This window comes from Dermacentor andersoni, chromosome 2 (genome assembly GCF_023375885.2).
Source record: "Dermacentor andersoni chromosome 2, qqDerAnde1_hic_scaffold, whole genome shotgun sequence".
Taxonomy (NCBI): Eukaryota; Metazoa; Arthropoda; class Arachnida; order Ixodida; family Ixodidae; genus Dermacentor; species Dermacentor andersoni.
Window position 1 is genome coordinate 5752479 of NC_092815.1, and position 14782 is coordinate 5767260.

General features: G+C 47.9%; 1 protein-coding gene across 1 annotated transcript in view; it reads right to left on the reverse strand.

The window, feature by feature from the left end:
* Positions 1-14782, reverse strand: part of LOC126542920 (retinol dehydrogenase 12-like) — a 136044-nt gene that overhangs the window by 26115 nt on the left and 95147 nt on the right. The window contains exon 6 of the mRNA XM_072286104.1: positions 10011-10117. Within this exon, the coding sequence (XP_072142205.1) occupies positions 10011-10117 (107 nt within the window). The remainder of the gene's footprint in view (positions 1-10010; positions 10118-14782) is intronic.

Here is a 14782-nt window from a genome sequence, read left to right on the forward strand (position 1 = left end):
GCAGTATTTGACCGACGATGACTCGCCTTCCCCTCCCCTTCTTTCACTCTCTTTATGCCTGTTGCAAACTGTATATATTTGCGCAGGCTCCAATAAAGGTGTTGTTGGCAGTCAGCGCTCGTCCTGTGTCCTCCCTTGTCCGTGTTTTTTGGCGCTGTTTTAAATATGAATGATCCGTACGAACTAGCTCGCACCCAAACCCTTCTGAGTCATCATTTATCTTCTGCGAGCAGTGTTCGTTTCTGTGTTTTCTCTGAGCCATCCGTTTGTTCAGCTCTTCTTGTGCGCGCCTTCTGCAACGCCCGCCTTTTTACGTTCGCCATCAAACGCTCATTCGTGCCTCCGCAAGTGGCCTTGTTGGTAGGCCCTTTCCTGCCTGCTGAGGACCAAGCGCTCAGGTTGTGCCGCCTCCTGAGGTCGGAGACCTGGAGGCAGATTCGGCTCCTGAAGGACCTACTTCTACTGGGGTGTTCAAGGACGTCGTCCCCGAGCAGGCTCGCTCAAGACTTCCGCGTACAGATGAAGGTGGTGTCTCTTCTCACAGAAGCTCTTTGGCGTGCCATTCGTCCCAGAGTTACTGGTAAGCCTCCTGGGCCTCCGCCAGGCTAGCCAGTTGCCAAACTGGGAGAGGTAGTTATTCCGCACCAAGTGGAGAAAGTTTTGAGCTTGGGACCTAAGTTCTGCGTTCCACCTAAGGTCGACAAAGTCGAAGCATTGTCACTTGTTAGAACGACTGCGAGTAGAGCCGCCTCCCCCGACTGCGAAAGGGTGATTCTGGAGTGTGTTGATGCCCTTTCTTTGGGATCCTCCGGTCCCAGTCGACCGAAGGTATCAAGCATCATCGAATCGCTGCGGAGTAGTGACTTAAAGTTGCTAGTGTCAGATAAAGAAGGCGGCTTTGTTGTATGCCACTCCCTGCAATTTAAGCTTTCCACAGAATGCGCACTCAAAGAAAATTTCAATATTGCCGACGGTTTCAACCCTTCCAAGACCAAGAAGTTCTCCGTAGGCAGATGTGAGGAAGCCGGTCTAGAAACGTTGACTAAGGCGATGAAGTGCTCCAAAGGAATGTGCCTTTCCGTCTTTTTTGCTGTTAAAACTCAAAAGATGGGCCACCCCTTCAGAGTCATTGTTTCGGAAGTGGGTACTTGGCAAAAGTGCCTAGGGTCCTACCTTCTGGAAGGTCTCAGGCAGCTTCCAATAAATGAAACGTTTTTAGTACACAACTCGACAGAGGTAGACCAGTTCCTAAAGGAGTCAAGCATCAAAAGAGCACAGGCATTCTCGGTAGACATCAAGGACCTATATTATTCCTTACCTCAAGATGACCTCTTCGCCATCGTGCAGGAAGGCACAGAAACGATAGGTGAAGTCCGGTTCCAGAATGCGGTTGGCACCAGCGTCGCCAATTTCCTGGACCTGCTGCAGGTTTACCTAAGATCTACCGTCATCTAGCATAATGAAGAGTTCTATGTGCAAAAGAACGGGATTTGCATAGGCTCTCGTATTGCGCCCATAATGAGTGATCTATTGTTGGCGCACTATGATAGTCTCCTCCAGGAGCAACTCAGCACAATTCCTGTTAAGAAGGTGTTTCGCTACGTCGACGATTTTCTGGTGATCCTTTCTGCCCACCCTAATGAAGCCACAACCGTGGTCGACCAAGTGTTTGAAAAATTCAAGTGCATCTATCAAGGTTTGACGTTCACAAGAGAATTGCCGGAAAAGGCCAATTCCGCTTCCTAGACCTTGCACTACACCTCCAAGAAGGGCACACGTGTTGGATGTATGCCCCGCGTTCCAAAAAACACCTTCTCCCCTACACATCCAACCATTCTGAAGTGGTGAAGCGCTCCATCGCCCTAGGGGCCCTTAGAAATGCGGTCGTTCGCTCTTGCCACCACTCGATGTCCAGCAGCCTTTCCAATCAAGTCCAGCGGCTTAAAACAAGTGGCTATCCTGAACAACTGCTGTCATCCTTGGCGGAAGTTTTATTGCAAGAGGCTCGTTCCCCCAAGAAACTGCGCGAGGCGGGTGATGTCTTAACCAAGACTGTTGCGATCCCGTATATACATGGTGTGTCCCATCGCATCAAGAAAGCCGCAGGCCGGGCTGGTATAAAGGTCGTGTTCACTGCGTCTAACAAGTTGGGAAGGATGTGCAAAAAAATAAACGAAAGCCGGAGAACACCTGGACCGTGCAATAAGCAACATGTCGCCAAGCCTGTACATTGCAGTACCAATGTAGTGTATTCCATTCCCACCTCTTGCGGCTGCACTTACATAGGGCAAACAGGACGCTGTATCAATGAACGTTTGCGTGAGCATGCTCACTGTGTCAAGTTTAAGACTGGCAGCAATCTGGCTGTTCATTGTGCCAAGTGTGGCTGTACTCCACTCCTTGACCACACACGTGTTGAAAAGGTACAGCAATCAGATGGCCAGAGAAATCTTTGAGGCATTTTCAATGTGCCAGTTAGGAGCCACCTGTGTTAGTTCCCCTTCTATTGCAGTTTGCGATAAAGAACTTAAGTTCCTTAGAAGTTAAGCAGTTTGGCCTGTGTCCTCCATGTTATGGATTCTTTTATTTTGTTTAATGTCATTGACGCATGCAGAGCAGTAGTTGAACGACGATGACTCGCCTTCCCCTCCCCTTCTTTCACTCTCTTTATGCCTGTTGCAAACTGTATATAGCTCTGACAACGATCTCCGGCTTAGATTGCATGGCGACGCAAGTTTTAGTACTTTCACATGAGTACAAGGAAGAGAAGGAGACAAAGGGGAGGAAAGACAGGGAGGTTAGCCAGTGTAAGTACCAGCTGGCTACTCTGTGCTGGGGAAAGGGTTAAAGGGAATAAAAGGAGAAAGAAGAAGAAGGGGAAAAAATAGAAACCAGAAAATTCACACAGTAACGCGATACTACGCGCTACAACATTCAAAGGCGGTCGCACAATTCGGATGTCCTTAAAAACTTCAGCAAAACCCTTAAGGCCTTGAGTGTCGAAGCCCGTCTGGACAAGTGTCCTAGAGCTTTTTCCTCTGTAAAGGGCGATTGTGCAGTTTTTCGAGTGCGGTCACGAGCACTTTTCTTGGCACTGTGTAACGGGGACAGTCACAAAGGAGGTGTTCAATCGTCTCCTCGCAGCCGCAGGTGTCACAAGTAGGGCTGTCGGCCATTCCAATGCGGAATGAATAGGAGTTCGTGAAAGCCACGCCGAGCCAAAGGCGGCACAGAAGTGTTGTAGGTAGGTTTTAATGAAGAGAAAGGAGGAGAGGTCGGCCTGGAGAGCGTGTCTCTAGCCTGCTACTCCTCAACGTTGGTTACCACGAGCGGAAGTGTTGCTTCCGCTCGTGGTAACCCTGGTGGTAGACGGAGGTGCAAACGCGGATCCAATCTGTGGAGACGTGCGTTCGTGAATTCACTGGTGTTCCGCAGATTCTGCGTAAGCTCGCGGGCGAGGGAGCGAAGACTTGTGGCTGCATCTGTTCGTGACAGTGGTATTGGTATAACATGGGCACCATTGTGGGCCGATTGGGCGGCGTAATCCGCACTGTGATTTCCCGAAATTCCGCAGTGACCCGGTATCCACTGGTAGATGATGTCGTGCCCCTTGTTGATTGTGTTATGGTGGAGTAGTCGGATGTCTGCGACTAGTTGCACATTTGGTCCGTGGTTGAAAGGGGACATCAGACACTGGAGAGCTGCCTTTGAGTCACATAAGATGGACCATGAATGTGATGATTTGTGAACAATAAACTCCAGAGCAGCACGGATAGCTGCGAGTTCTGCAGCCGTCGATGATGTAATGTGAGATGTCTTGAACTTGAGGGTGACAGACTCTGCGGGAATCAGCACTGCTCCAGCTGAACTTTTAGAGTAGACAGGACCATCCGTGTAAACGTGGATGCGTCCTTTGTGCTTGTCATGTAGGAATGAAAGCACGGTTTGTTTGAGGGCGAAAGTTGACATCTCCGTCTTCTTTTTGATACCGGGAATAACAACAAGAGCCTGGAGTGGATGGAGGCACCACAGCGGTTGAGATGGTCGTGCTGCAGGCGTGAAGTTTGACGGTAAAGTTCCATGGTTGGCGGCAATAATCTTGCTAAACGCTGAACGAGGTCGAGCGGCAGGAAGGGAGGCGAGATGATGCGATGGAAATCGGGCGAAGTCCCTGATATGCATCCTTAAAGCGTCGACTTGAAGATACGTATTGATCGGGTGGTCATGCGCGATGGCTATTGTTGCTGCCGTGGATGCACATCTGGGGCAAATTCGCAGAGCTTGAGCTTGCACATACTGGAGGGCACGGAGGTTGGTCTTACCGCTCCCACACAGTACAGGTACGCTATAGCGCAGGGGACCGAGGAACAGTGCGTTATAGAGTTGGAGCACCGCACTCACAGACGCAGCCCATGACTTTCCCGCAATAAATCTGAGCACGTGGGTTATCATGACTAATTTCCTTTTTAGGTAGGAGATATGAGGACTTCAGGAAAGGTCCCGATCTAATATCACTCCTAGAAAGCGGTGCGTCTTTTCGTAGGCAATCAGCTGTCCATTAATTCTGATAACGTACGCTTTCATTGCTTTGCGCGCGAAAGCGACTATAAAGCACTTCTCGGAGGACACCTCCAGACCTCGCGCTCGAAGATAACCTGATGTTAGTGTGGCCGCTTTCTGAAGTCTGGCGAGCACCTGGGGACGCGTCGCTTCTGATGACCAAATGCATATATCGCCTGCATATATCGACACATGGGCGGATTGCGGAAGGGTATGAACCAGGTCGATGAGCACGAGGTTAAATAGAGTGGGGCTCAAGACTCCGCCCTGTTTGTGGTACGCCACGGTAGGTGTTGTGTTGTGATGACGCACCATCCTCTGTTTGCACAAAGAATGACCTGCCCTTCAAGAAGTTGAATATCCATCGAAAAACAAGGCCGCCTAGGCCGTTATCGCCCAAGGCGTCCAGGATGGCTTGATGGGTTACGTTGTCATAAGCGCCTTTAACATCCAGGAACATCGCCATTGACAGCCTCCTGAGGCTTTTTTTCGTGCTGAATAGACGAGACAAGATCTATGACGTTGTCTACAGAAGATCGTCCGCGTCGAAAGCCTGCCATAGCGTCAGCGTATAACTTGTAGTGTTCTACATACCACTCTAGACGCGTCAGCACCATCCTCTCCATCACCTTTCCTAGACGACTGGCCAGAGCAATGGGACGAGAAGGCGCCACGTCTAGGGGTGATTTACCTGGTTTGAGCAGAGGCACAAGGCGGCTGGACTTCCATGCAGCAGGAACTACTGCTTCACACCATGAATTATTGTACACGTCTAGAAGTGCATGCACGGCTGTTTTACCAAGGTTTCCAAGAGCTGCGTATGTCACCCCGTCAGGCCCAGGCGATGAGGAACGTCTGCACGCTGCCAACGCCGCCTGCAACTCCGCGATGGAAAACAGATTGTCCATACGAGAATCCCGCAAAATTGGAACATCATGGGGATCACGTGTAGCGAACGATGGCGGTAGACCAGCAACCTTGAAACAGAAGTCCTCCGTTACATCGATTTCTCTGCGACCTTGGTAGAGAGCCAGGCATTTGAAGGGGTGGCGTTGTTGCGGTGATGTTCGAAGACCACGCACTGTTCTCCATATATGTGACAGGGGTTTATGCGGATCAAGTGAATCACAGAAGGTTTTCCATCTTAGAGACAGCAGTGAGTTGATCCGACGCTGGATCTTCTTCTGTATGCGTCTCGCCTCCCTTAGGTCGTAGATGGACTTGGTGCGCCTGTACCTTCGTTCCGCGCAACGGCGGATTGCTCGAAGCCGCTCCCATTCTGCTTCGAATTCAGAAAACTTAGGAATAGGCCTAAATGATCTTGTGGCTTCTTGAGCAGCGGCGTTAATTAGCTTCTCGATGTTGCCAAGTAAACAGTCCTGGGTTTCTTGGTAATTCTTCTCCATGAGCAACGTGTATTTAGGCCAGTCGATGTGATGAACTGTAGTAGAGTGTGACTTGCGTATGCCATCGATTTTAACATATGTTGGAACGTGGTCACTACCATGCGTTTCGTTGTCCGCGAACCATTTCACACTGGCACTGAGGCATCTTGAAACAAAATTTAAGTCCAGCTGCTGCACGTCAATCCCCGCAAAAAAGTGGGACTGCCATCATTTAGGCCGCAGAGCTCATGGTCCGACGCGACGGATAATACACGTCTTCCTGACAGTGCATCTCTAAGCTTCCCCATAGCGAATGATGCGCATTGAAGTCGCCGGTAATAATCCATGGTCCAGGTGTCGCTGTTAAAATTGCACTTAGTCTTGCGTTGTCAAATCGACTCGAAGGTGAAATGTAGGCACCTACGAGCGTGAGTGCGACGTTCTTGCATTTTATAGTCAAACATAGGTACTTATTGTCGTCATCAGGTGCCACTGGGTGTAAAACGTACGTGAAATCGCATCTGATATAAGCGATGACTTTGCTGTGGTCGCTACAGGTGGCAGACATGAAAGCTTCATATCCTGATAGGCGGATGGCGCTCTAAATGTTTGGTTCTCAAATGACGATTATTGGAAATTTGTTCTTGAAACAAACGGACGAAAGTCCGAAATGCGGGTTTTAATGCCTCTGACATTCCATAGGGAGATAGACGCTTCCTTGACCTCTTTAAGGAACGAATGTAGAGGAGTAGCCATGGTGCTTCTCAAGAGCGGACAGTACCGGATTCAGGGAATCCAGTATTTGAAGTGCGCCTCGAGCCGCCGGAGTGTGTATGGCCGTGAGTAGTACTCGTAGCGTGTTCATAAGGGCCCTTATCATAGTGACAACTTGTTTGTCGTCGTCTTGGTTGCTGCCAGAAGGTGAAGCATGATTCGGCGAGCGTGTCGTTCTTGTCGTTCCGCTGGTGGATCTAGCCTTGGCAACGGCGGCCACTCCTCGCATGAGGCAATGATATTGTAGACTTTCTGCTGAGGAACCTCATTGCTACTATTGCTAGTTGTATGCGGAAGTTTGTGGACTATCAGTGGACGTGGTGCATCCTTAGCAATAGCAGTGGGTTTGCTAGATCTCCGGCGACGTGAACGTCGACGTCGCACCTTAGCGGCAGCCTCCCCGTGCGAGGAACCATCCCTGACCATTTTCCTCAAGACTGTCGCCTCATTTTTCACATGTGGACAATTCTTTGAAGTTGCATCGTGAGAGCCTTGACAATTGGCGCACTTTTGGTTTTATGCACGACAGACGTCGGAGCTGTGCGGCCCAGAGCATCGTGAGCACACGGCAGCGTTTGTGCAAAACGCACTAACGTGCCCTATCCTTTCACACTTCCTGCACTGAAGCGGCTTTGGCAAAAAAGGCCTAACAATGTGTCGGAAGTGACCGACCTTGACGTGTGACGGTACGCTCTCTCCTTTGAAAGTTAACTTGACACACTGCGAGTTTCCCAGGCGATGGGCTTGCAATGCGGCAATTCCCTCTGTCGCCGGCTTGATGACTATATGCAGGTCAGCATCACTTATGGAATTATCTAAGTCATACACAACGCCGGCCGTAGAGTCATGATCGTCTTGTTTATAGCAGCGTACGTTGGTGCTATCCAGCACCTTAACGTTGCTCAGAATGTCTAGCGCGCTGCGGTTTGTGACATCTATAGCGAGGATGTTCTTAGGGACGTTGATCTTTACATCTTTGATCTGACCCGGAACAAGTGGCTCGAGCGACACAGATATGGCTTGACGGTTTATCCGGTTTAGATTATCGCTAGCAGCCACAGGCACAAATAAAATTGTGAGGTCTGACATCACTGGACCCTGAGTAGATCACAGTGTCCTCGCTGTCGGTGTCACTCGGGCGACTAGACCTCTTTCTCGGTGCGGCTGCTGTTGACGTAGAAGGACCAGGAACCCCTCCAGGTGTCTCCACGTCCATCGCCGTAGTTAAGGTAGCGGCGTCTCCCACAAAGTAACTTCAAATTCGCGGAAACAAAAAGGCAGCGTTCCACACAGGACACTTCGTCATCGTCTCCTCCTACAGAGTACAAAATGTTCCATTGCCACGAATCTCCAAGTGTGTTGTATGCTCAATTACATTAAGAACTACTGCATTGGCACGGCAGTTGAATTCATAAACTGTTTCCTTTCCCGCCATTCCCCTGAAGTGTGTGGTATGCTCAACGACACTAATGAACAATGCATCGGCACGACGTAATGCTTTGCCAATAAAGACATCCGAGAAAACGCGTCGCGTCCAAACGTATCCCCCTGCTACTATCAGAAGTTAATATGCTACCGCCGCAAAAAAAAAAAAGGCAACAAGCTCGCATCGGCGTGGCAGTGGAATTCATAAACTGTTTCCGTTCCCGCGAATCTCCTGAAATGTGCGGTATGCTGACCTTGCTCAACGACATTAATCAACAATGCATCGGCATGATCTAATGCTTTGCCACTGAAGTCATCTGAGACGACTCCTCACTTTCAAACGTATCCCCCAGCGACTATAAAAATTTAACAAGCTACCGTCGCAACAAAGTAGCAACAAACTCACCTCGGACACAGCTTCTTCGCCTTGTCGGCCACGCATTCTGTCGATTGTGCTGCTAGCTCGGCTAGGGACGAACGGAGCTAACAACTTTCTTTGCCGTAGTACCTAGGCGAAGAGAAATCTCCAGGACCGAAAGTCCCCACATTTCTCTCTCGCAACCACTGCTCCTCGCGCATGCGCAGAAAGAGCGGAGAAACCCAATTATGACGTGCTCGTGCCGTGAGATGGGGAGGCTGACGCCCGTCGGCGGCGTCAGCTGCTGAGGTCAGTCCGCTTTACAAGCGTAACCGGTGTGACGTGTATAACTGCTTCTGCAAGAGGCGATGGCGAGCGGCTACGAGTGAGGCTCGGTGTGACGCTCCCTTGGGTGTTGTCACCTCTGACACTGGTGGCACGATCTTCCCGCGACGAAGGGCAGCTCTCGTCGATGGTGGAACAAAAGCGTGAGAAGAACAGCGCCACGCAAGACGGGCTGTGCGGCGACGATGGTCATGATATGGCGCCAGTGTAGCGCGCGTCGTCTGTATCGAAACCAAGCGCGCCACTAACAGCGTTCTCTTTCTAGTATAAACGTATATGATCGTAATACAATATATTTACACGCGAATCGAAAACACATTTAGTGCTGCACTCAAATTTTGTATTAGGGAGTATCGTAATTGTCGTTGAATTTTTTTCATTGTAAATCGCATTCCCTTACGGGATGTCCTGTAGAGCATCTGATAATAGAAATACCGAGTGGTTAAAAAGGGAACAATGCCTTCATTACATGCGATAGGTCCTTGATAAGAAATTGATTGCAGAATCTATATTCCAAGATACATGGACCGTCGGTATCGAGTAGCGCACTTTCCGGTACCTCATAATTTCTTCCTCGTAAGGCAATTTTCGTGCACATCTGATCACTCCCGGTAGTCCTGCGACAGTCGACTGCATCCTGTGTTGCCTCATGATGATTTTAAGCGTTTAGGGACGCAAGGGCCAGGTATGGTCAAAGAGCGCCTCATCAACCCAAGTAAGCCTCGGCTGCTTCTAGTTGGGCGTTCCTTCCCTCGCCAGCTTTTCAATTGCACGCCACCGGTTGTGCGCTTTATATACACGTATGCATTGTATGCTAAAGAAAAACGGTCGTCATGCAATTTCATAGGAGTAGACCCTTCTGAAAGCTGAACAGTAACACTGATATTGGCTAGGTGGTGCAGAATCGCTACGAATCTGCACCACCTAGCGATTCGATATACACGTATCATCTTAGTGTCCAGCAGAACATCCTCTACTCGAGTTTGCTCTGAAATCTCAATTTCTGCACCTAATATCTTCCTTTCCATGGCTCCTTAGCATCCCTTACGGTTAGCTTGTTATCCTCCTAGTTGTAGCACTAGCACAATTTGTTGTCCATTTGATCTTGAGACGCCATTTATAGTACTGCACTCTACACAAGAAAAAACTCGGGCACCCGTTACCCTTCCGTAGAAATTCACGAGGATTCGGAAGAGGTAGGCGATCAGTCTTTCCTCTCCGGCGATTCCAGTGTCGACTGCGCCCGGGTGGACTGCGTTCACGGTCACTCCTGCACGCTCCACGTAAACGAAACGGAAGCGTTGTTAGTGAAAACGAATGGAGAGAAAACATATAGACACAAATCAGCTCAGAAACCGCTGCACTGCAGACGTTCCCTGCGACATATGGTAAGCAGATCGTCTGTTGTACAGCGCCTTGGTGTTGCATGACACAAGAGAATACTATACAATCCGAAGGCCTTATAATTCATATTGTTGTCTTTATTTTACAAAAAAGTGACATGCCTTCGCCATTGGACCAATCTATCTTTCTTCCCTCACATCTTCTTATTTACTATATTCTAAGCGCTCCCATGATTGTGAATTGAGTTACCGAATATGAGTTGCAGCGCGTGACCGATTCCTGTGAAAGCTGTAGCAAGTCGCATGTAACATCTCTCTATTTTTTTGTTCCTTCTCTTTTTCTATCACATTTTATTCCCTATATATCTTTCCTCGGCACGGGGCAGCCAGCCGGTACTTAACACTGGCTCATCTCCCCGTCTCTGACTTTTTCCTCGTCCTGTTCCTCAGCCAGCCTTCATGTTGGCGTTGCACTCCTCTTACGTGCCTTGTGTATAGCAGTCTGTCATTTAAAGTAACATGAAACAGAAAGAACAAAAACAGTTTAGATTGCAAGAGCAGTTGGTTATCGGTCGACAAAATTATAGCGCAGCTTTCCTGAATTTATCTTGTAAAAAGCCACGCATATAACGTCAATGTGAAGTCACAAATTTAAACGTATTTTCTCGCATCTAAACCGCATTGCGCAAGAAAACTCGGAGGAGTTAGCAGGCCCACACTTTGCTGACATTGTAGCAAAACATACCGAATCTTTATTATTTAATAAACACTTACCTAGCTCCCAGCAGATGCTATCAAAGTACAGTGAAACGCCTTTATAACGAAGCATTCGTTCGAGACCTCCAAAATCTTTCGTTATACAGGTCACTTCGTTGTAAAGATGGCACCTCAATGGCGCCAGCTAAGCACGTCTAGCTAAGCAAAACCTTTATTTAACATGGAACCGAGAGAGACGGAGTACAAGAAGTTGCCAACTTTTCTGCTGCGTACTTCGTCCATGTGGGAGTGTGGTCGACCTTATGGCAACGAGGTTCGTGTAATGTTGCGTGGCGTAGTTAATCAAAGTACAGCTCTAGGGCATCCAATGCCTCCATTTTGTCAAGGTTCATCTGCAAGTTCTTTGTCACTGGTGCATTGGTTTACTTTCTTGTCCTTTTCGTCATTGACAGTTTCGACGATTTCGTTGGTCGTCAGTTCCAAGCAACTCACGTTGCCGTCGTCAAGCACGACGTACTGGTCAGCCAGCCATCACAACCGCTGCTGCGCTACAACAAGCCGCGTACGCGAGTTCAGTCATTTCACGAGCTGTGCAGGCCAACTATTATGCTCGCTTTCATCGGCGCGCTCGTGAAGCATGTCGCAATGCTAGCGCTGGCCGAACATCGCTAGCAGCTGAGCAGAACAGTGGCGGTAACGCTGCGTGCACTGGTTGCCAATCAACAAAATAGCCGCCGGGGACATCTAACTTCTGTCGTCGTACCGGCAAATCTGTCGCAGTGGTCTTCGCCGTAGAGGCGTTTACAATTCATATGAAAGATATGAATTTGGCTGGGACACACGGAATCTTTCATTGTAGATGTAATTTCGTTGTCCGTTCCAGAAGCTTTTGCCTCTTTACGACGTTACAGGAAGCGGGTGCAAAAATCTGGATGTGGTGTCATCACTCGCCTTACACTTTTGCTTTTTTTTTTTGTGGCTTTCAAGTCATCCGCTAACCTCCATGGTGACCAACTTGGTGGCCAAGAAGTTTAATCAGTGCATGTTCAGTCATTATTTCGCTTTATTGTCTGTTGCTACTGCTCGAGCTGAATGGTGCTGCTCATGTTGGAGTTAGTTGCACACCAACTAATAAATAGCTTTCCCGGGTTTGTGCTGATTGCTGCACCAACCAGCTGCTGTAGATTAGTAAAAGCGTCGGGAAAGCGCTTCAAGTTTTCGCCAATGTACATAAGAGCCATTCATGGATAAGCACGATCATTTTACAGCGAAGCTGTCTATGGCTATGCTCTGGCGCATCTCGTCTCCGTGGGTATAGACCAACAATTTTTCATACGTGGACCGATCCCGAAGGTAGTGCAATGTCCGGCCGACCCGCGCTGGAGATGAAGCAGGCGTTATGCACTCTCCACACGTGGGCCGATCCCGAAGATAGCGCAATACTCGGCCTATCCGAGGCAGAGGTGAAGCAGGCCTTAAGCGCTCCCGATACGTGGTCCGATTCTGGATATGGTTCAATGCCGTGCCAACCCACGGCAGAGGTGAAGCAGGCGTTAAGCACTCCCAATACTGGGGCGGATCCTGAAGTTAGTGCAATACCGGGCCGAACAAAGAAAATGCGGATCACGACAGCTCTGCTGGGGCAAGGGAAAGCGAGTGCCGTTTACATAAACGAGCATCTCACCCGAAAAAGCAAGCAGATACTCGGCGCTGCAACAGCAAAAAAGAGGCAGGTGGGGTGGAAGAACGTATGGACCAAAGACGGGAAAGTCTTCGCACGTCGAGAAGAAGGCTCCCCTGTGCTTCGGCTTATCAGCCTCGATGCCGTACAGCTCATGACAAACAATGCTGAAGAGCCGTGATAAGCCTATCAGAGCAATCTCTTTCAATCCCAAGCTTACATCTTATTTTCTTGTTGCGCCAAGATGGCTGTTGCACCGAAAAACCTAAAAACACTGCGAAACAAGAACTCCCCAGCCTTCCATGATCCTAATGCGCGATCATTGGAAAATAAGCATGATGATATAGATTTGCTCATTGATTCTACTGATGTTCACTTTGACGCCATAATGGTCTCTGAAACTTGGTACTCACGACAAAATGTTCCGTTTACGCGTACTGGTTATGAAACCTTCGTACTAAACCGTCCGCAACGCCGGGGTGGTGGCGTGTTCCTGTTGGTTAGTCGCACTCACGACGTGCAAGTTCTGAAGGAATTCTCTGTCTAAAATGATATTTTTGAAATAATAACTGTGCAAAACGGCTCCAGGATTATATCAGTGGTCTACCGGCCTCCTAACGCTCGGTGCCAAGTTTTTCTTGATTTTTTTAGGAAATGTTAGAATTCGTGTCCCAAAACAAATATGTACTATTTCTCAGCGGTGACCTGAACATAGTTTTGCTATCTGTTTCCAGCATGAGTAGTGATTTTCAGTCAATTCTCACATGTAGTGGACTTAAAAATGTTATACATGAACCAACCCGCATCACTGATAGAACATCGATGGAAATTCTGATGGAAATGAACAAAAGCGTGAACGTAGCAGTCCTGTGCATACGCAGGATATTCCAGATCATTCCCTTCATGCTTTTCGAATGGAAGTTCAGATTCATGATTGGAGTCACGTTCTATCGTGTATCGACGCAGATAGCATGTACGAAGCGTTCATTGTAGATTTTAACACTATAATAAAATATATTTTCCAGATATCGTAATCAGAAAATGTAAGAACTCTCGAAAACCTTGGATTAACACTTCCCTTTACAAGCAGATAAATTTGAAAATCCGCATGTACTGGGAATTTGTGAAACCCAAAGACATTTACAAATTTGAGGCCTTCAAGGTGATTAGAAATAAGCTCAACGCTAAACTAAATGCCGCGAAAAAAGAGTATTACCAAGCCTATTTTAACGATGTGGTGAGCAACTCTGCTCTGTTCTGGAAGCGAATAAACAGTCTTATAAAACAGACCAATGTTTCTAATGTTAACAGCATGCTTGTGAACGACCGCGTTGTCCGCGGAGCAGATCTTTCAAATGTTTTGAATGATCATTTCATAGCTGTTGGGGAGCCTACAAGTTGCAGCAGAACATGCATACCCTCGATTCATAAAACATCACAATTTTCTGGTAGTATGGTGTTTTTCCCACAAGTGAAAATGAAGTTAAAAATGTGTTTTATAGCCTAAAAAATTCCAAATCACGTGATGTAAATCACGTGATTTGTAAGCGTGATGTGCAAGTTAGGCCAGTCAAATTTGTTATAGACAGAATTGCGCCCATTTTAGTTGAAATCTACAACTTATGCTTAGAAAAGAGCTGCTTTCCGAAGGAGATGCAGATTGCAAAAATGGTAGCAATCCACAAAGGTGGAAATGAAAACGACCCAAATAATTTTAGACCGATTTCCATTTTTCCTGTTTTTTCGAAGGGCTTAGAAAAAATCTTACACAAGCAATTGTATGGTTTCTTAGACAAACACTCGCTCATCTCGACATCACAGTATGGTTTTCTCAAAGGCAAATAAACGGAATTGGCTTTACTAACAGAAGAAGAATTTATAGCTACAGCGTTTGATGCAAAGAACTAGTCTTAGGTATATATTTAGATTTCACGGAAGCATTCGATACTGTTCATCATGTTACACTTATAGCTAAGCTTGAACAGCACGGAGTACGTGGTCACGCAAACGAGCTTTTGTCATCGTATCTGCAACATCGGTGTCAGTACGTTTGCCATAATCATTCAAACTCAAAAATAAAACCTATCCCACATGGTGTGCCACAAGGGAGCATTCTCGGACCACTTCTTTTCATTGTTTACATGAATGACCTTTTTTCGACCGCTGAAAATATCAAATGGATAGGCTATGCAGA